At 40.2% G+C, this 13,375-nt stretch overlaps 1 protein-coding gene across 1 annotated transcript; it reads right to left on the bottom strand.

Annotated features, from left to right (window-relative positions):
* Nucleotides 1-692: 692 nt before the first annotated feature.
* tgm2b (transglutaminase 2b) lies at nucleotides 693-12,147 on the bottom strand. Its single transcript, XM_056398542.1, has 13 exons — nucleotides 12,038-12,147; nucleotides 8,323-8,502; nucleotides 6,381-6,599; nucleotides 5,778-5,896; nucleotides 5,229-5,357; nucleotides 4,924-5,101; nucleotides 4,615-4,747; nucleotides 4,043-4,146; nucleotides 3,714-3,953; nucleotides 3,055-3,330; nucleotides 2,808-2,968; nucleotides 2,404-2,540; nucleotides 693-1,603 (listed from the first exon to the last, which is right to left on the bottom strand). Exons 1-13 carry the CDS (start codon nucleotides 12,045-12,047, stop codon nucleotides 1,453-1,455), a joined length of 2,037 nt encoding a protein of 678 aa, XP_056254517.1. The 5' UTR covers nucleotides 12,048-12,147; the 3' UTR covers nucleotides 693-1,452.
* Between the last annotated feature and the right edge of the window lie 1,228 nt (nucleotides 12,148-13,375).

The raw sequence follows: 13,375 nt of genomic DNA, 5'->3' as shown, positions 1-13,375 counted from the left end.
CTTGGAGGTTTTGTTTCTGACCAGCAGAGAGCAGCATTTCCTTTATCCTTCACTAATTCACACATGCACAAATACTTGCATATACACATGCAGTAGGTAGTAATAGGAAAATATGTTTTTTACCTTAAGTTGGTGATTTGTTTTAGGCTGTAGGACCAACACAACTTGTACGGAGTAGCACTGCAGCTTTGTTGTGAACAAAAGAGTTTTTGACTAGACACTAAATCTTAATCACTGAAAAATTGCCACACAGTGTGCGTTGCCTTAAGAGCATAATTCCTTAATAACATCTGTAGTTGAGCTCACAACAGCAGCAGCTGAGACACTATTCCTGCCAGTAGTCAGTGTCCTCTGCAGGACGGAGGATACATCCAGCAGCACATACACTGGCTCTGTGCACCGTAGGAGAGCGGTGGCTACAAAAGGTGCTAAAACAAGATTCCAATTATTTCATTTCTGCTGTTGTTTCACTCAATTACACTTGGATTTTACTGTAAAGTCAGTATCATCCCCTCTGGTCATTTGGAGGCATTAAGGGCACTGGCACTGAAGGTGTTAAGACTCCCACGAAAGGCTGGGTAGGTCAGAGGGCAGGGGTCACAGTAGACAGGGAAATTGAGATAAAGACGGGTGCCATTTTTTTCCCGTCCCTTTGGCTTAGAACTACAGGCAAAAAAACGAAAAACAAAAGATAGAGCACAGGGAGGAAAGATTTATTGATCTACTTGGCAGAAAAATGAAAATACATGCAATATTACATAACCTAGATTAGGTTTCGTCTCAGTGAGTATGATCAGTGGTGAAGGATTTATACTGGACAGGAGAGGGGTTTACTAAGCTCTTTAAAGAAAAACACCTCGCATTGCAGTGGCACTGCAGGGTTATTAAATGATCTTGTGTCCAGATGCTTCATTAGTTTTTCTGTCAGGAGAATGTGCAAAAAATACAGATTGTTGGAAATAAAAAAAAACCTCACACATTGCATTCAGGCTCTGTCATTTGTCAAACAGCATCAAAGATTGCGTGACGGCAGTGTGGCTGGTTGAAATAATATTACAAAATAATGAGACATGTGTAACAGCTTTCTTAATTGTAGCACCTCGAAAGTCTAAAAATAGTACATGGTACTTAAAATACTACTCATCACTTCAGAGCATGAGAAGAAATAGTTCAGATTCTCTTTAAAACTTTTGCATGCACATATTTAATTCGCCTTAATGAGTACAAAAAGTTCTCAGGTCTCGTTAAAATTTTTTTGGCTCTGAATAAAAATAGATTCACATGTAGCAATCAGAAATATACAATGAGTTTGCAAAGTGTAAGAATAGACAAACATTTTATATGTTAAAAACTGTGCAAAAGAGTGCTTTGCAGAATGGTGGAGGAATAAACAGTTCTAATGAAAAAGAGTGAGAATAGTGCTGTCTAATGGACAGTAAAGGATGGAAAGCTCTATTTTCCAATAATGACGTTTCTGTAGCCCTTGACGTGACACAGCTTGTTGCTGTCGAAGTCGACCACCAGCTTTCTCAGCCCAGAATGGGTGGGAGTGAAATATATTTTCACCTTGGCATCTTCCCCTGGTCCCACTGAGGAGGACAGGCTGTGGGATAAATATTTAAACATTAATTTTGTGACACACGCAGGGGGGGCTTTATCACAGTCTTCCGACTGATCGCATAAATATATTTAGACAATTGATTACCACTGACAAGGACAGCTATGACTATTTATGGAGATGGTGCTGAGATGGTGAGTGAAGGTTTGACATATGCTTTAATAAGTGTTTCATGAACTTTTTAATCTACCAGAGCTCTGGCCAAAAAATAGCGCTGATCATGAAAATGCATCATGTTCATGCAGTCAGACATCCAAAGCTGCACACAGTAAAGTACTTGATTGGCTCCTCCTCACTTTACTCACTGAATAAGATTAAAGTATTTAGGGAGCTCATTGTTGAGTAATAACAAGCGGGCAGTTCATCCAGTGCATTCTGTCTACATCCACTGCTTGCTCCAGTAAACGCCTGTGCTGCATGTTTTCTTTACCAGTGGGCTCCTGTCCTGACTAAACAGCAGCGCATCCAGCCAGACATCTGGACAAGACCGTGACCAGGACAAGAAATCATAAAACCAAATAATACATATCTCATAGTTTGGAATTCAAATGGTGATGAAAATTTCCATCACACAGGATCATATGATGTACAAAGGTCCTGGTATGTATTTTTGTTTCTTTTCTGCTTCTTTGTCTTGAAGAAAAAAATATTCAAATGACTGAATAAGGGAGAAATTGAGGTCTACTGAGGAAAATGTCACAGTTTCTAATTTATGTCTGGTCAGTTGGCGCTCTGTGTGAGAGAAGAAGGGCAAACTCAAAAGCTGGATCACGAGACACTCATACCTCTCAGAGATGACGTTTCCCCCGGTGAGGTTGGCCCCCTCGATGCTGAAGCAGCAGTTCTCCAGCGGCTCTGGCAGCGGGTTTTGGAGGGTGATCTCTGCAGTCAGTTTTCGATTCTCCTTGGGTTCACCCAGGATCTGCAGAGCAAAGCCACCTTGCGTTATTAGGTAATGAAAGTCTCAATGTAGTTACAATACAGTTTTGCTTGGCCAAAGCTCTTTGAATACACAGGAAGAGGCACTGATTTCACAGTATACAATCATGCAGCTAAGACAAAGTATTGTAGGTTGAATTTGCCTTAAACTGGACATTGTGTATGTAATTCTTTGCCATTGTTGTACCATAATAATACATCCAGACTGGTTAAAACGTCCATATCTGTTGTTGCAAGTTACTGTACTCACTCTGACTTTGATTTCAGGATTCTCCAGCACAATGTTTCTCACTGTCAGTATTGTCTCTTTGGTGGTGTAGTCCAACAACAGAGCTGCCAGCCGGATTAAGTTGTCCTCAGTGACTAGGCCACCGTACTTAGAGTAGTTCAACCTCAGTGGAACCCGCCTCTCTAGAGGAACGTACACAACACATTTAAAACTCACGTCAAGTGTATAAAGCGTCTGCATGTGAACACCACACCGTGAAGTGTCTTACCTGCTCCTGGTGCGAGTTCTACATTGAGCAGATCTTTAAAGCCACAGTTCCCTCCCAGGAACCCATTGTAGGACACAGCGCAGGATCCAAACACCAGGCGGCATTTCTTGTCGCTTTGCGTGTTGTTAGTAACCACAGCAAACACGTCAAAGTCGCAGCCCTTCCTCATGTCTGACGTCACCTTGACGGCGAGGTGTAGGCCTTGATTCTGCTGCTGGTGGAGCAGCTTGTTTTGGTGGTCGGCCTTCTTGAAAACCTCCCGCTCTTCATCAGAACCTAGCAATGTGGATGCAAAGAAATCAAACACTGAATAAGAGAAGTCTTAAATTTGCCAAATTTAAGTTTTACCATCCAGGACACTCGACTTCCATAGTATATTCAACATGTCAAACGGTCTGTGTGAGTAAAGCAGCATAAACCTGACCTTCTTAAACAAAGGCAGTTAAGACTTGAGTTTATGTACATTAAGATGAACACAAATGCTGATAAGAAATGAAGGAATTTACACAGCAAGTGACCTTGGTGTGACCTGCCGGTATGCAGAGGAAGTTTGTATATACTGGAGGTAAAAGCATATTTTGACATCCTGAGAAATATACTTTAAGTTAGGTTTGTCTACATGTATGATATACAGTAGCGTACGGTGTGGTGTTCTCTACCTTCAGGATACTTGTAGAGATGAGTGATGTCCTCTCTGGCATCACTGCCCACGCTCTTTGTGCTGATTTTCTGGCCTATGGCTACAGTGTTAGTGACTCTTGATGTGCTGCCATCTTTTTTCTTCATGAAGGTGATGGCGTCAGCGTTGACCTCAGCAAAGACAAATGGGGCATCATACTTGAACATGAGCTCGCCCTCCTTGATGGCCCTGACAGGGACGGGGCCACAGCAGTACACTCCTGAGGGAGGATGTGACAACTGATATTATAGATCCACCTCGGTGAACAGAAATATCATCATGGGTGCGCTGGTGCAGAGCGGTTGTTACCTTCACTTTTCTCCTGAGGTGTAGGGTCACTGGCCTGCCAGCCATTAAAATCTGATTTAAGGTCAGGCCTGGTCATCCAGCTCTCCACCCAGCAGTGATAGTTCCTACAGATACAACACACACCATCAGCTTGATCCTACACTTACACTTTCTGGCTGACTTAAGTTAAGTCGGAACTAAACCTCTGATGTGTAAATCTCTACTCTCAGGGTTTGTATAAACATCATTTCCCTTTCATAAATAATGAAATCAGGGGGGTGTTACAAACGCATGGGAGGTACATCTGATTAAATAGTGTTCTGTTTATTCCCCAAGAAAGCGTTCATTAAATCTATTTGAGGTAAAGTACAGAAACTAAAATACGAATTAAACAGCTTTCAAAGTTTCTTACTGTGACTTTTAAGTAATTCACAGTCGTCCTGACAATCTCCTTTACACAAATAAATTTGTCTTCGAGTGTATGTGCCTTTTTTCTTCACAATATGTAGAGTTACTACATTCCACGTACATTAATACTAAACAAACCTGCCTCCTACTGTAATATTACATACCTAAAACATACGTGTACTTACCAGATCATTTCTTTGGACTGAATGAGTTCTCCATTTTCGTTGATGAAGCGTTCAATCACCAGGTTGCTGTTGCTGTCGTGGGCTGACAGGTAGTTGGTGACGACTCTGCAGGGAATGCCAAGGGCTCTGGAAACTGACGGGGTATAAAAATAACTTACATACGTGTTGTGATACTCTAAGGAGGAGCAAAACCTATATCATAAATGTGTGTGTACATATATGGTGTTATGTTGCTATGTTGTCTGTTTGAGACAAATCACGTGTGTTTTCTAGTGATAGGCCAACAAGCTTTGCTCTGTCATATCTTACTTGAGCAGGCCACTGCAGCGAACACCCAGCACTGTCCATAGCGCACAGGCTGACAGGCTTGTGTGTCCCAGTTGCGCAGAATCTCCAGACTGCCCCTCCAAAACATGGGGCTCACACCTCCTTCGTAACCATCTGTCCATTTTCCCAGCAACACCCCTCTGTCGTCATTACAATTCACCTGACAGGCAAAGGAAAGGACTATAAATATATACATATTTAATATAGGAAATACAAGATTTTATTTCTTTGGTAACACACACTTATAGAGATATCTACGAAGCATCAGAAATGCATATCTGGCTTACCATGGCACTCAGCACTCTGGACACATAGATGGGATTTCTCCTCCCTGAGCAGTCTTTGCCAGGATTCCTCTGACATTTAGGATTCATATCCAGGATCCTCAGACAGACATCAAGAATTCCACCTTCAAACTGAACAAAAAAAGTATTACTGCACATCAGTTGTTTGTCATTATTCACCTTTTAATAAAAACAGGTGTAAACACACAGCAAATTAGATGCTTAATTCTGACATTCGTCAAAAATAATGCTCTGCTAATGCTAATGCCAAGCTAATTACACTGTATCAGAAGAAAAGGCTGTAAAAAGATAACACTCCCCTCATTTATCAGAACAACACTGATTAGTGTCAGATATCAACATGTCAGTTCATTTCTGTGGCAAATGTTCAGGAATTACTGTATGTTATGAGTTATGCAATGGACCAGTAATCACTTGATAAGCGGTTATTTCCCTGTTATCAATATAAACTCTGTCAGAATGTTGGCTGGCCTCGTTGACTATGCCCATGTGATTAAGTGAAGCTGACAGTATCGCTGTTGGTGTTGGTACCTGGCCAAAGTTCCAGGGCAGGGGTATGGGATGTTTGGCACTGCCTCGAAAGATGAGTCCATCCTGTGACAAGACATATTCTGCCAAACTCTGCTCATTCTCCATGTATACTGCATCACCTGCAGCCAAGAAACATAACAAACATGTGTGAGACTGCTCTAATACATGTCCTAATTAGTATATTACTGGTATAGTGTTGGTCTTAATTCCCTGGAAACTAAAAGCACATATATTTTCACCCTGCAGGTGATAAGAGTTTAGTCACTGCATTTCAATGAAATTTGAAACTTCCACTTTACTTAAAGAGAATCTGGTTATCTTAGCTTAGCATAAAGACTGAAAACAGGAGGAAACATCTCCTTAATTAGCATGTTATATTTCATTTGCATGTTGTTAGGCAATTCCAGTCTTTATGCTACACTAAGCGAACCAGCTGCTCGTGTAGCCTTACATTTACGAGATAGATATGAGAGTGGTGACGATTTTCGCATCTAACTCCATCTAACTCTGGCATGAAACATGATCATCAAAACCCTTTGCAGTCTAAAATCCCTCACACAGGATCCACTGCATGACAGCTTGAAGTATGGTCTGTTTACCCACCTGGGCACCAGGGGTTAAAGAGCAGGATAAACTCAATCCGCCCTGATCGCCCCAGGGTCAGGGTGTAGCGGCCTATAGGTGCATCAGGGGCGGAGCAGATGGACAGGGTCACCATGTCCCCAGGGGGGCTGATGACAGCGGCGCTCCAGCGGGAAGTGTCAATGTTGGCAGACAGACCGAAGGAGGCTCTGGTGCCATACTGCTCAGAAGGCTGAGGACCTGCATGTGACAGTGGTAAATATGGTTATAGCTCTGCATGTGGGAAGAAGCAAAGAGATTTTAGTGAAATATTTGTGTTTGGGAAATGGAAAATCACAGGATAAAGCCATTTTCACTGTTTTCTCTAACCATGCTACATTTAGTTGAAACATCCCAGGAATCTTATCATGCATGTTCAGTGTAACTGTATAATGGCACCTAATTAAGACCAAAACTGGCTGGGATTCAAGTCTCACTCTGCGACCTCATTGACAGTCAAGTACTAGAATTATGTAAACTTAAAATCATTTGTAAACTAAAGGCAGGTTGTTTGATCATTTCTCACTGGGTGGGATGAACAGTCCTCCTCCTATCCATTCAAATGTATTTGACTTTCAAAGATTGATATTGTTATCTGTGATTATACACATGCTTTCCTGTTGGCAACCAACACTTCCTGTTTAAAGAGTTTGGGCAAGCAGCAGCTGTCTTATCAAACTTTACTTGAGAAGTTTATCCAGATATCAAAAGAGGAGAAGAGTCGGGTCATTTTCTGTGTCTCTCTAAGTTATTCTGGCGGCAGAAGCATGGGAATGCAGTAGCTGTCTGGGGCTCCAAATAATAACGGCAAAGTCCATCAACACCGGCAGTACTATGAGGGAGAGGCTTAGGTTAACAATGGAAACAACAACAGAACATTGTACAGTTTCATGTAATGAAGCTCAATGTAAAAGCCAGTAGCAGATACACTGAACAAAAATGACCTTGTTTCCTTCCTTCCTCTCAATGAGAGGACATACTGTAACTACGGTGTTTTTTCCCTCATCCTCTTTTCATTATAAGATCATTATGACACACATGTTTCATCTTGTCAAAGTGCTGCTTACTTACTTTTTCAGTCTAAAGGTTTTAATCAAGTATCAACCATTGGACAGAAACTTCAAAAATATCTGAAAGCATCCAGAAAAAATGGCACTTATCCAGAAAATCCATTCTTTCTTGCCGCCCTAAAACAGTGGCCTACACAGGAAGTTGTGCTGCACAGCCACTGGCAGCCACTGTGAAAGAGCAACAAAGAATAATTGATTTCTTTAGCCATTGGTTAGCTACTACCTATAAATTATTGAGAATTATTACATTTTGACTAAGTGTTTCTGTTTTAATTGGTGCAGCCAGTGAGTGAGATACACAGCAATAAGTCGGAAAGCCTCAGCATTGGACAGCTTGCAGTGGTAGGCTACAACAGTTTTAAATTCTTTTTCCATATGTTGTAAAGATAAGACCCAAAATGGACACTGTAAGCAGACTACTTGATTACTATAAGTGAATTATTTGAACAGCCTTTGTATAAGAATAACTCTGTCCCAAGCGTTTTGATCCATAGAAGCAGTCGATCACTGTAACCATGGTCACTACGAGCAGTACAAAAAGAGAGATTCTATGACATTCATGTATTTGTTCATGTTTTACAAAGGGTTTAACCTGAGCCATGCCATACAAAAATGACAGCAATTATATCACATCCATACAGGGACGGTAGCATACAGCTGTTGAAAACATTTTTTTAACACATTGGTATCGGATCGGTACTCGGACATACAAGTTCAGGTATCGGAATAGATATCGATAAGGAAAAAATGGGATATCTATCTATATTCTATCTATATTAAAAATCCTTAAACCACTGTTGGATAAAATGCTGAATGCAGTTATTAAGTGTTATTTTAAAATAAGAGAGTAGTACCTGTTTCTGCAACACAGTCAAGAGAGCTGACTCCTGGTTGATAGCTTGCAGAGCGAAGATACAGGCTGATTGTGAAGGGTTGTCCTCTCCTCACGATCAGACGATCTACACCGTTGAGTTCAGTACGATGGTCGGTGTTGTTAAACTCACACTCCAGGTTCCAGCGTTCAATGTCCAGAGCTTAAAAGAAGAAGAAAAAAAAAACTAAAATATAACCCAATAAAAGAGATTGATGTTATTCAAAATGTAAAGTAAATGCACATCAAGTATCATTCTTATGAATGAAATATGTGAGTTACTACCATGACTGTAACTAGAGAAATACTTGTTCTATTATTCAGTGTGTTACAGTAGGTTTTGTAAGAATTCTTGCAATTTTCTACAATTGTTATAAATGTGTTGCTCTATTTAGAGAAATAAACACTGAGCTAAATCTTACAACCTTGAAACCAAGGGAAGAGTTTCCTCGGACAAAAGGCCAGGGGGTAAAATTATAGTTCTCTTTAAAACAAAGCCGAAGGCCATGATTGGTTTGTTACCCAAAGACAACATGACATTAACAAACCAGAAAGAAGCCATGGACAAGCTGGAGAGTCACTAATATAAGGATGAACATCAGGATGAGCATAGGGTCTGATACCAGATGCCAAGAAAAAGAGGCCTTAACACAGAACATCTGTAATGCAATAGCAATGTGTTTCACTTTCTTCCCACATTCCAATAAACCTACCATAGGTACAGAACGAATAACTGATGAAACAAAAGATAATGATAAACAAATGATTCCTGCTAATTTCACTTTGACAACAGACTGTAGCAATTAAAAAGTATTTCAGTATAACCACTGAAACTTTGTAAAGTATATACATCTGTGTTTAGCTCCTTAGTCAGTGCCTTGGTTCTTCTTTTAATTTAACAGGAAGATGATGTATATGCTTATGAAACACTTAAAAATGCCACAAGAAAGTCTTGGTGAAGTGCAAGTTGTAAAATGTATAGCTGGTGTAGGATGAGGGATGTTTACAAGGTGTAACAATTACAAATGTATTTTTACAGCAGACTTGCGGTCAATTATCCAGGAAACCGTAGTTAATCAGATTCTAGATTTCCTCATGTTGTGGCCGTGAATGTGTTTTTTTTTTTTTTTTTTCCTGAAAAGTGAATTTATTTCCTTTCCACAAATTCAATTTCATAATGACTTCACTTTCCTGAGTGACTTTAAAAGGAGCTTGGTTAAATGTTTGTCATTATTTCATCTTCAAAGCCACTACACATTCTGTGGACTTTGGACCGTGGACTGCAGGACACTCACAGTCATTTATGGAAAGATAATTTTGTCTCATAGAGCTTTCTATATGAGTTTAACAAGAGGGGAACACAGAGAGTCAGTCACTCCTTGTGAGGTGTGCAAACACACAACCACCTCCTCTCTCCAGTGTGTGTTGTGACTAACAGACTCCCACCCTTGGATTTCCTGTTTGTAGGAAAACTTAAGGTCCTCCTATATAATGCCTTCAAAGTCCTCCTGCTGCTGGCTAACCACTGGCTGGGCTGCTCCATGTCAGGAGGTTAACATCTCCCCATTTACATGAGAAAAACCCTGGAAACAAGAATGCAGTGATGGTGTCAAGGCTGGGCTAGACTTAAATAAACAAAGACTAAGCTGCAAAGACTTCCTGCTGTTTTACAAGAAGTCCATGAGGGATCATTCCTCAGTACTTCTCAGGGCTCTGATGTTTTACTGAACTCGACCTTTGCTCAGTTCCTAATTGAAGACGTTAGTGTATCTAATTGGGGCAAATGCCTTAAAGATGACAATGCTAACTATCCCGGGACAACTGGAGATTGTTGTAGGCAGAGGACTGTTCAGTCTGTTCATACTCACCCGCCATTTAACTCACATTTGATCAGTGCAAACATCAAGTATCAAGTATGAGCATCGCACTGGAGCACAGATGCTATTTAACAGTTTATTGAAGAACCAGCAGGAGAAATAAATATCTAACATGGTTCCCAGAAGTTCCAATTTTTTCTCCTTTTTCTTTGGAAAAACAGAGGAGTTTTGCATAAATCACACTCAAGTGAGGTAAGAGAGCCCCATTAAACGGTTCCTCATCTTACACAATGTGAAAACAATTAACATACTAAAGTCTGCAACCCAAAATCTTCAGAAACAACAGAATAAGTGTGCAATGACGTAATTCCTTTGGATTTGCTCTCAACCCACAGTGCCAGCTGGTATGCATGTGTGTTGTCAAGCCAGACTCAATACATTTCATTGTTTTACAGTTTATTCTATAGGGTCACATAACTTGTAGCAGCCCAGTGCTCTAATATGAATGCAGGGGGGAGACTTTCCTCAGCCTTGGCCCTGCCTTATTCACTAAGCTTTACATACTGCACACACCCACGCTTCGCTCCCACTCCACCAACCATGACCCACACTGCAGAGGGACCGTCTCTGTGGCAGCACTGAGCCCAGCATTAGCCTAATAAGGAAATTAAAGCAAAATGCCACTCATGTCAACTGGGCAGACTATTTTAACCTTGGAAAAATAAATATGCAAACTCCCATCTGAAGAAAAAGAACTTTTCAGTCTTGCAGGTAACACCCATGCTGAATTCAGAGCTTCATCACAGGCACTTTCAATTTAAAATGAATGTTTTGTGCATGTTTAACAGTAGGAAAACAGGTGACGCTGATTCATCGATGTGCTGTTTATTCTAAAAACTAGGATTTCCAGCAAGTTTTGCTTTATATTTGTATTTAGTTGCTCCTACAGACTGACTTTTCCTGTGAATAAGAAGATTAAAATATACCAACTGGCAAAAACTGTACATTTCTTGTAAGATTCAGACTAGGTGGTTCCAGTTATCCAATACACACACACACACATACAAAAATGCATTGAATCTAAAATAGAAACCTGTATGTCTGTTCTACTAAAGAGTGGCTAACAGCCCTCCTTAGATATCTGTGGTATGCTTCACTCACAAGTCAACAGCAATTTCAACTTTTAGAGGTGATACAGAGCAGACCTGAAGGCTTGACCAGTTTCTGGTCAGGGATGTTTTGAATGCCTTTACAAGAGTTTAAAGCAAACTATTTGTAGGGTGCAGTGTGTGCGCTTGTAAAGATAGCAGCAGTTAAACGGTGGAGGCTCCAACTGCTCTCAGCTGTTATTGTAAATGTTAAGGTCCCAGGGCAACAATAATCTGTTCAAACATGAGGGTGTAACATTTTTCAAATGCACTGGACTTCAGATGTCTGATGAAACGTCTGCTTGAAAGAGCACCCAATCCACCAACTCAGGGTGATGATATGTGAAGGCTGCGACAACTGTACCTCTGCAACCCTCTCAGCATGACAGTGACAATGATATACTTCAGTGGAAGCCTGACCTTCCTGGACTTTCACTTCTCAGTCACTGACAGAAAAAGTTCATCATAAAAATACACTGACAGTGAGCAGCATTTAAGTTATATTAACACAAAGAACCATATTAGGAAATGCTTTGAAGAAAACATCAAAGCACAATCCAGGGGGAACTTACTTGAATACATTACACTGTGTCACTGAATCGACATTTATGTATTTTTAACCATTTAGTTAGTTATAAACTGTTATTAAATAGCAAAGAGTTTCCAGTTTTTTTTTAAACACAGGTAATTTATGGTGTGCTTTAAAATAAATAAAAGTCTGTGTGTAACTTACCTTGTGCCATGACTGCTGCTGTTTTCTTTGGCTAAACTGTGTCTTCAGTGGATCTTCTGCTCAGACGAGAATCTTGTGTCTAGCCCTGTCTGCCCGTGCTTATCTCGGTCTGGCTAATATAGTCCTCCTTCTGCCAGTGAGTCCGAGGGTGGGCGTGACGCGACCCTCCCCTACCCCGGAGGGGCGGTGTGCGTGCACATATGTTGCATTGTTGCATTACACATTCTGTGCATGATTCATCCGAGTCTACGTCAGATAGAGTAAGATCTATTGCGGAGTTACCAAATCATAAGTGCTTTACCTTTCTGTTTGGCGGTGGAGTCAGTAGATTTCCAAAAGGTTTTAATGTTTTGATGATGAGTCAAGGGAAAACAACAGCAGGAGAGAAGCAGCTGAGTGATATGCAACGGTTCAAAAAGTTACCTATCAATCAACTGCTGTTGTATTTTAGTTACACTCAAATCTTATCAGGGCACTTGAAATGTTGTATTTTTCTTATTGTCAACAAAAGAGCAGAACCGATAATGCAGTATATTCAGGGACATAACACAAAAATCTGGGCTGTCTCAGTGAGCCCCCTTCTTTAATGATCCATTGCCTCTCCTGTATGAATAACTAAATCAATAAGTCTAAGCCTATGGATATGTAGTGGTAATCAGTAGTGTTTTAAAAGAATTGTAAAAAAAAAAATTTCTCATCATCCTGTGATCATTGTGTGAAGGTTTCTATGTGAGTTTTAAGAACATTACAAAATGTTAATTACGTCAGAGTTCGTGGGTCTTCATTATATGCTGAGCACGAGACAAAGATGGAAGGCCATCTTACTCTGGCCTCTACACTCAGAGCGGATTTTCTTTCACTGTATGTCATAATAATAATAAAAAATTGAATGAGATCTCACCGGAATCATGTTTTATTTGCAGAATTAAGGTGAATTAGTGTTGCAATAGTAAAAGTAGAATGCATAGTAAAACATACAAAATAGGTAGCCTGACTATTAAAATTGAACATTGCAATCACTATCAAACGGATTGACTGATGCTGATATTGATAGACATATTAAATAACCTTTCCGATGCTGCTGAAGGTTTATTTCCTTTAGCGAAAACTCATCAAAACACTATAGTAAACTAATCATCCTCATGTGCTCAACTGGTTGATTGTCAAGCAATTTATTCTATTTAATTACAGCATTAGTTTACTTAATACTAATAATGCTTATATAATGCTAATAATATCAAAATTACAGATAAAAACAAGGCATTTGAGGGCCCCTGGTAACTTAGTGCCACTATGTTTCCCCTGAGTACATTGAACCCATTAACTGCCTTTGTAACC

The sequence above is a fragment of the Seriola aureovittata genome, chromosome 2 (genome assembly GCF_021018895.1).
Source record: "Seriola aureovittata isolate HTS-2021-v1 ecotype China chromosome 2, ASM2101889v1, whole genome shotgun sequence".
NCBI lineage: Eukaryota > Metazoa > Chordata > Actinopteri > Carangiformes > Carangidae > Seriola > Seriola aureovittata.
This window is presented reverse-complemented; position numbering and strand designations above follow the sequence as displayed.

Coding starts and splice junctions, on each gene's coding strand:
- tgm2b (XM_056398542.1), bottom strand. Junction 6,600..8,322: donor TGACTGTGTTGCAGAAACAG/GTACTACTCTCT, acceptor TGTCACATGCAG/GTCCTCAGCCTTCTGAGCAG. Junction 5,102..5,228: donor CCAGAGTGCTGAGTGCCATG/GTAAGCCAGATA, acceptor TTTGCCTGTCAG/GTGAATTGTAATGACGACAG.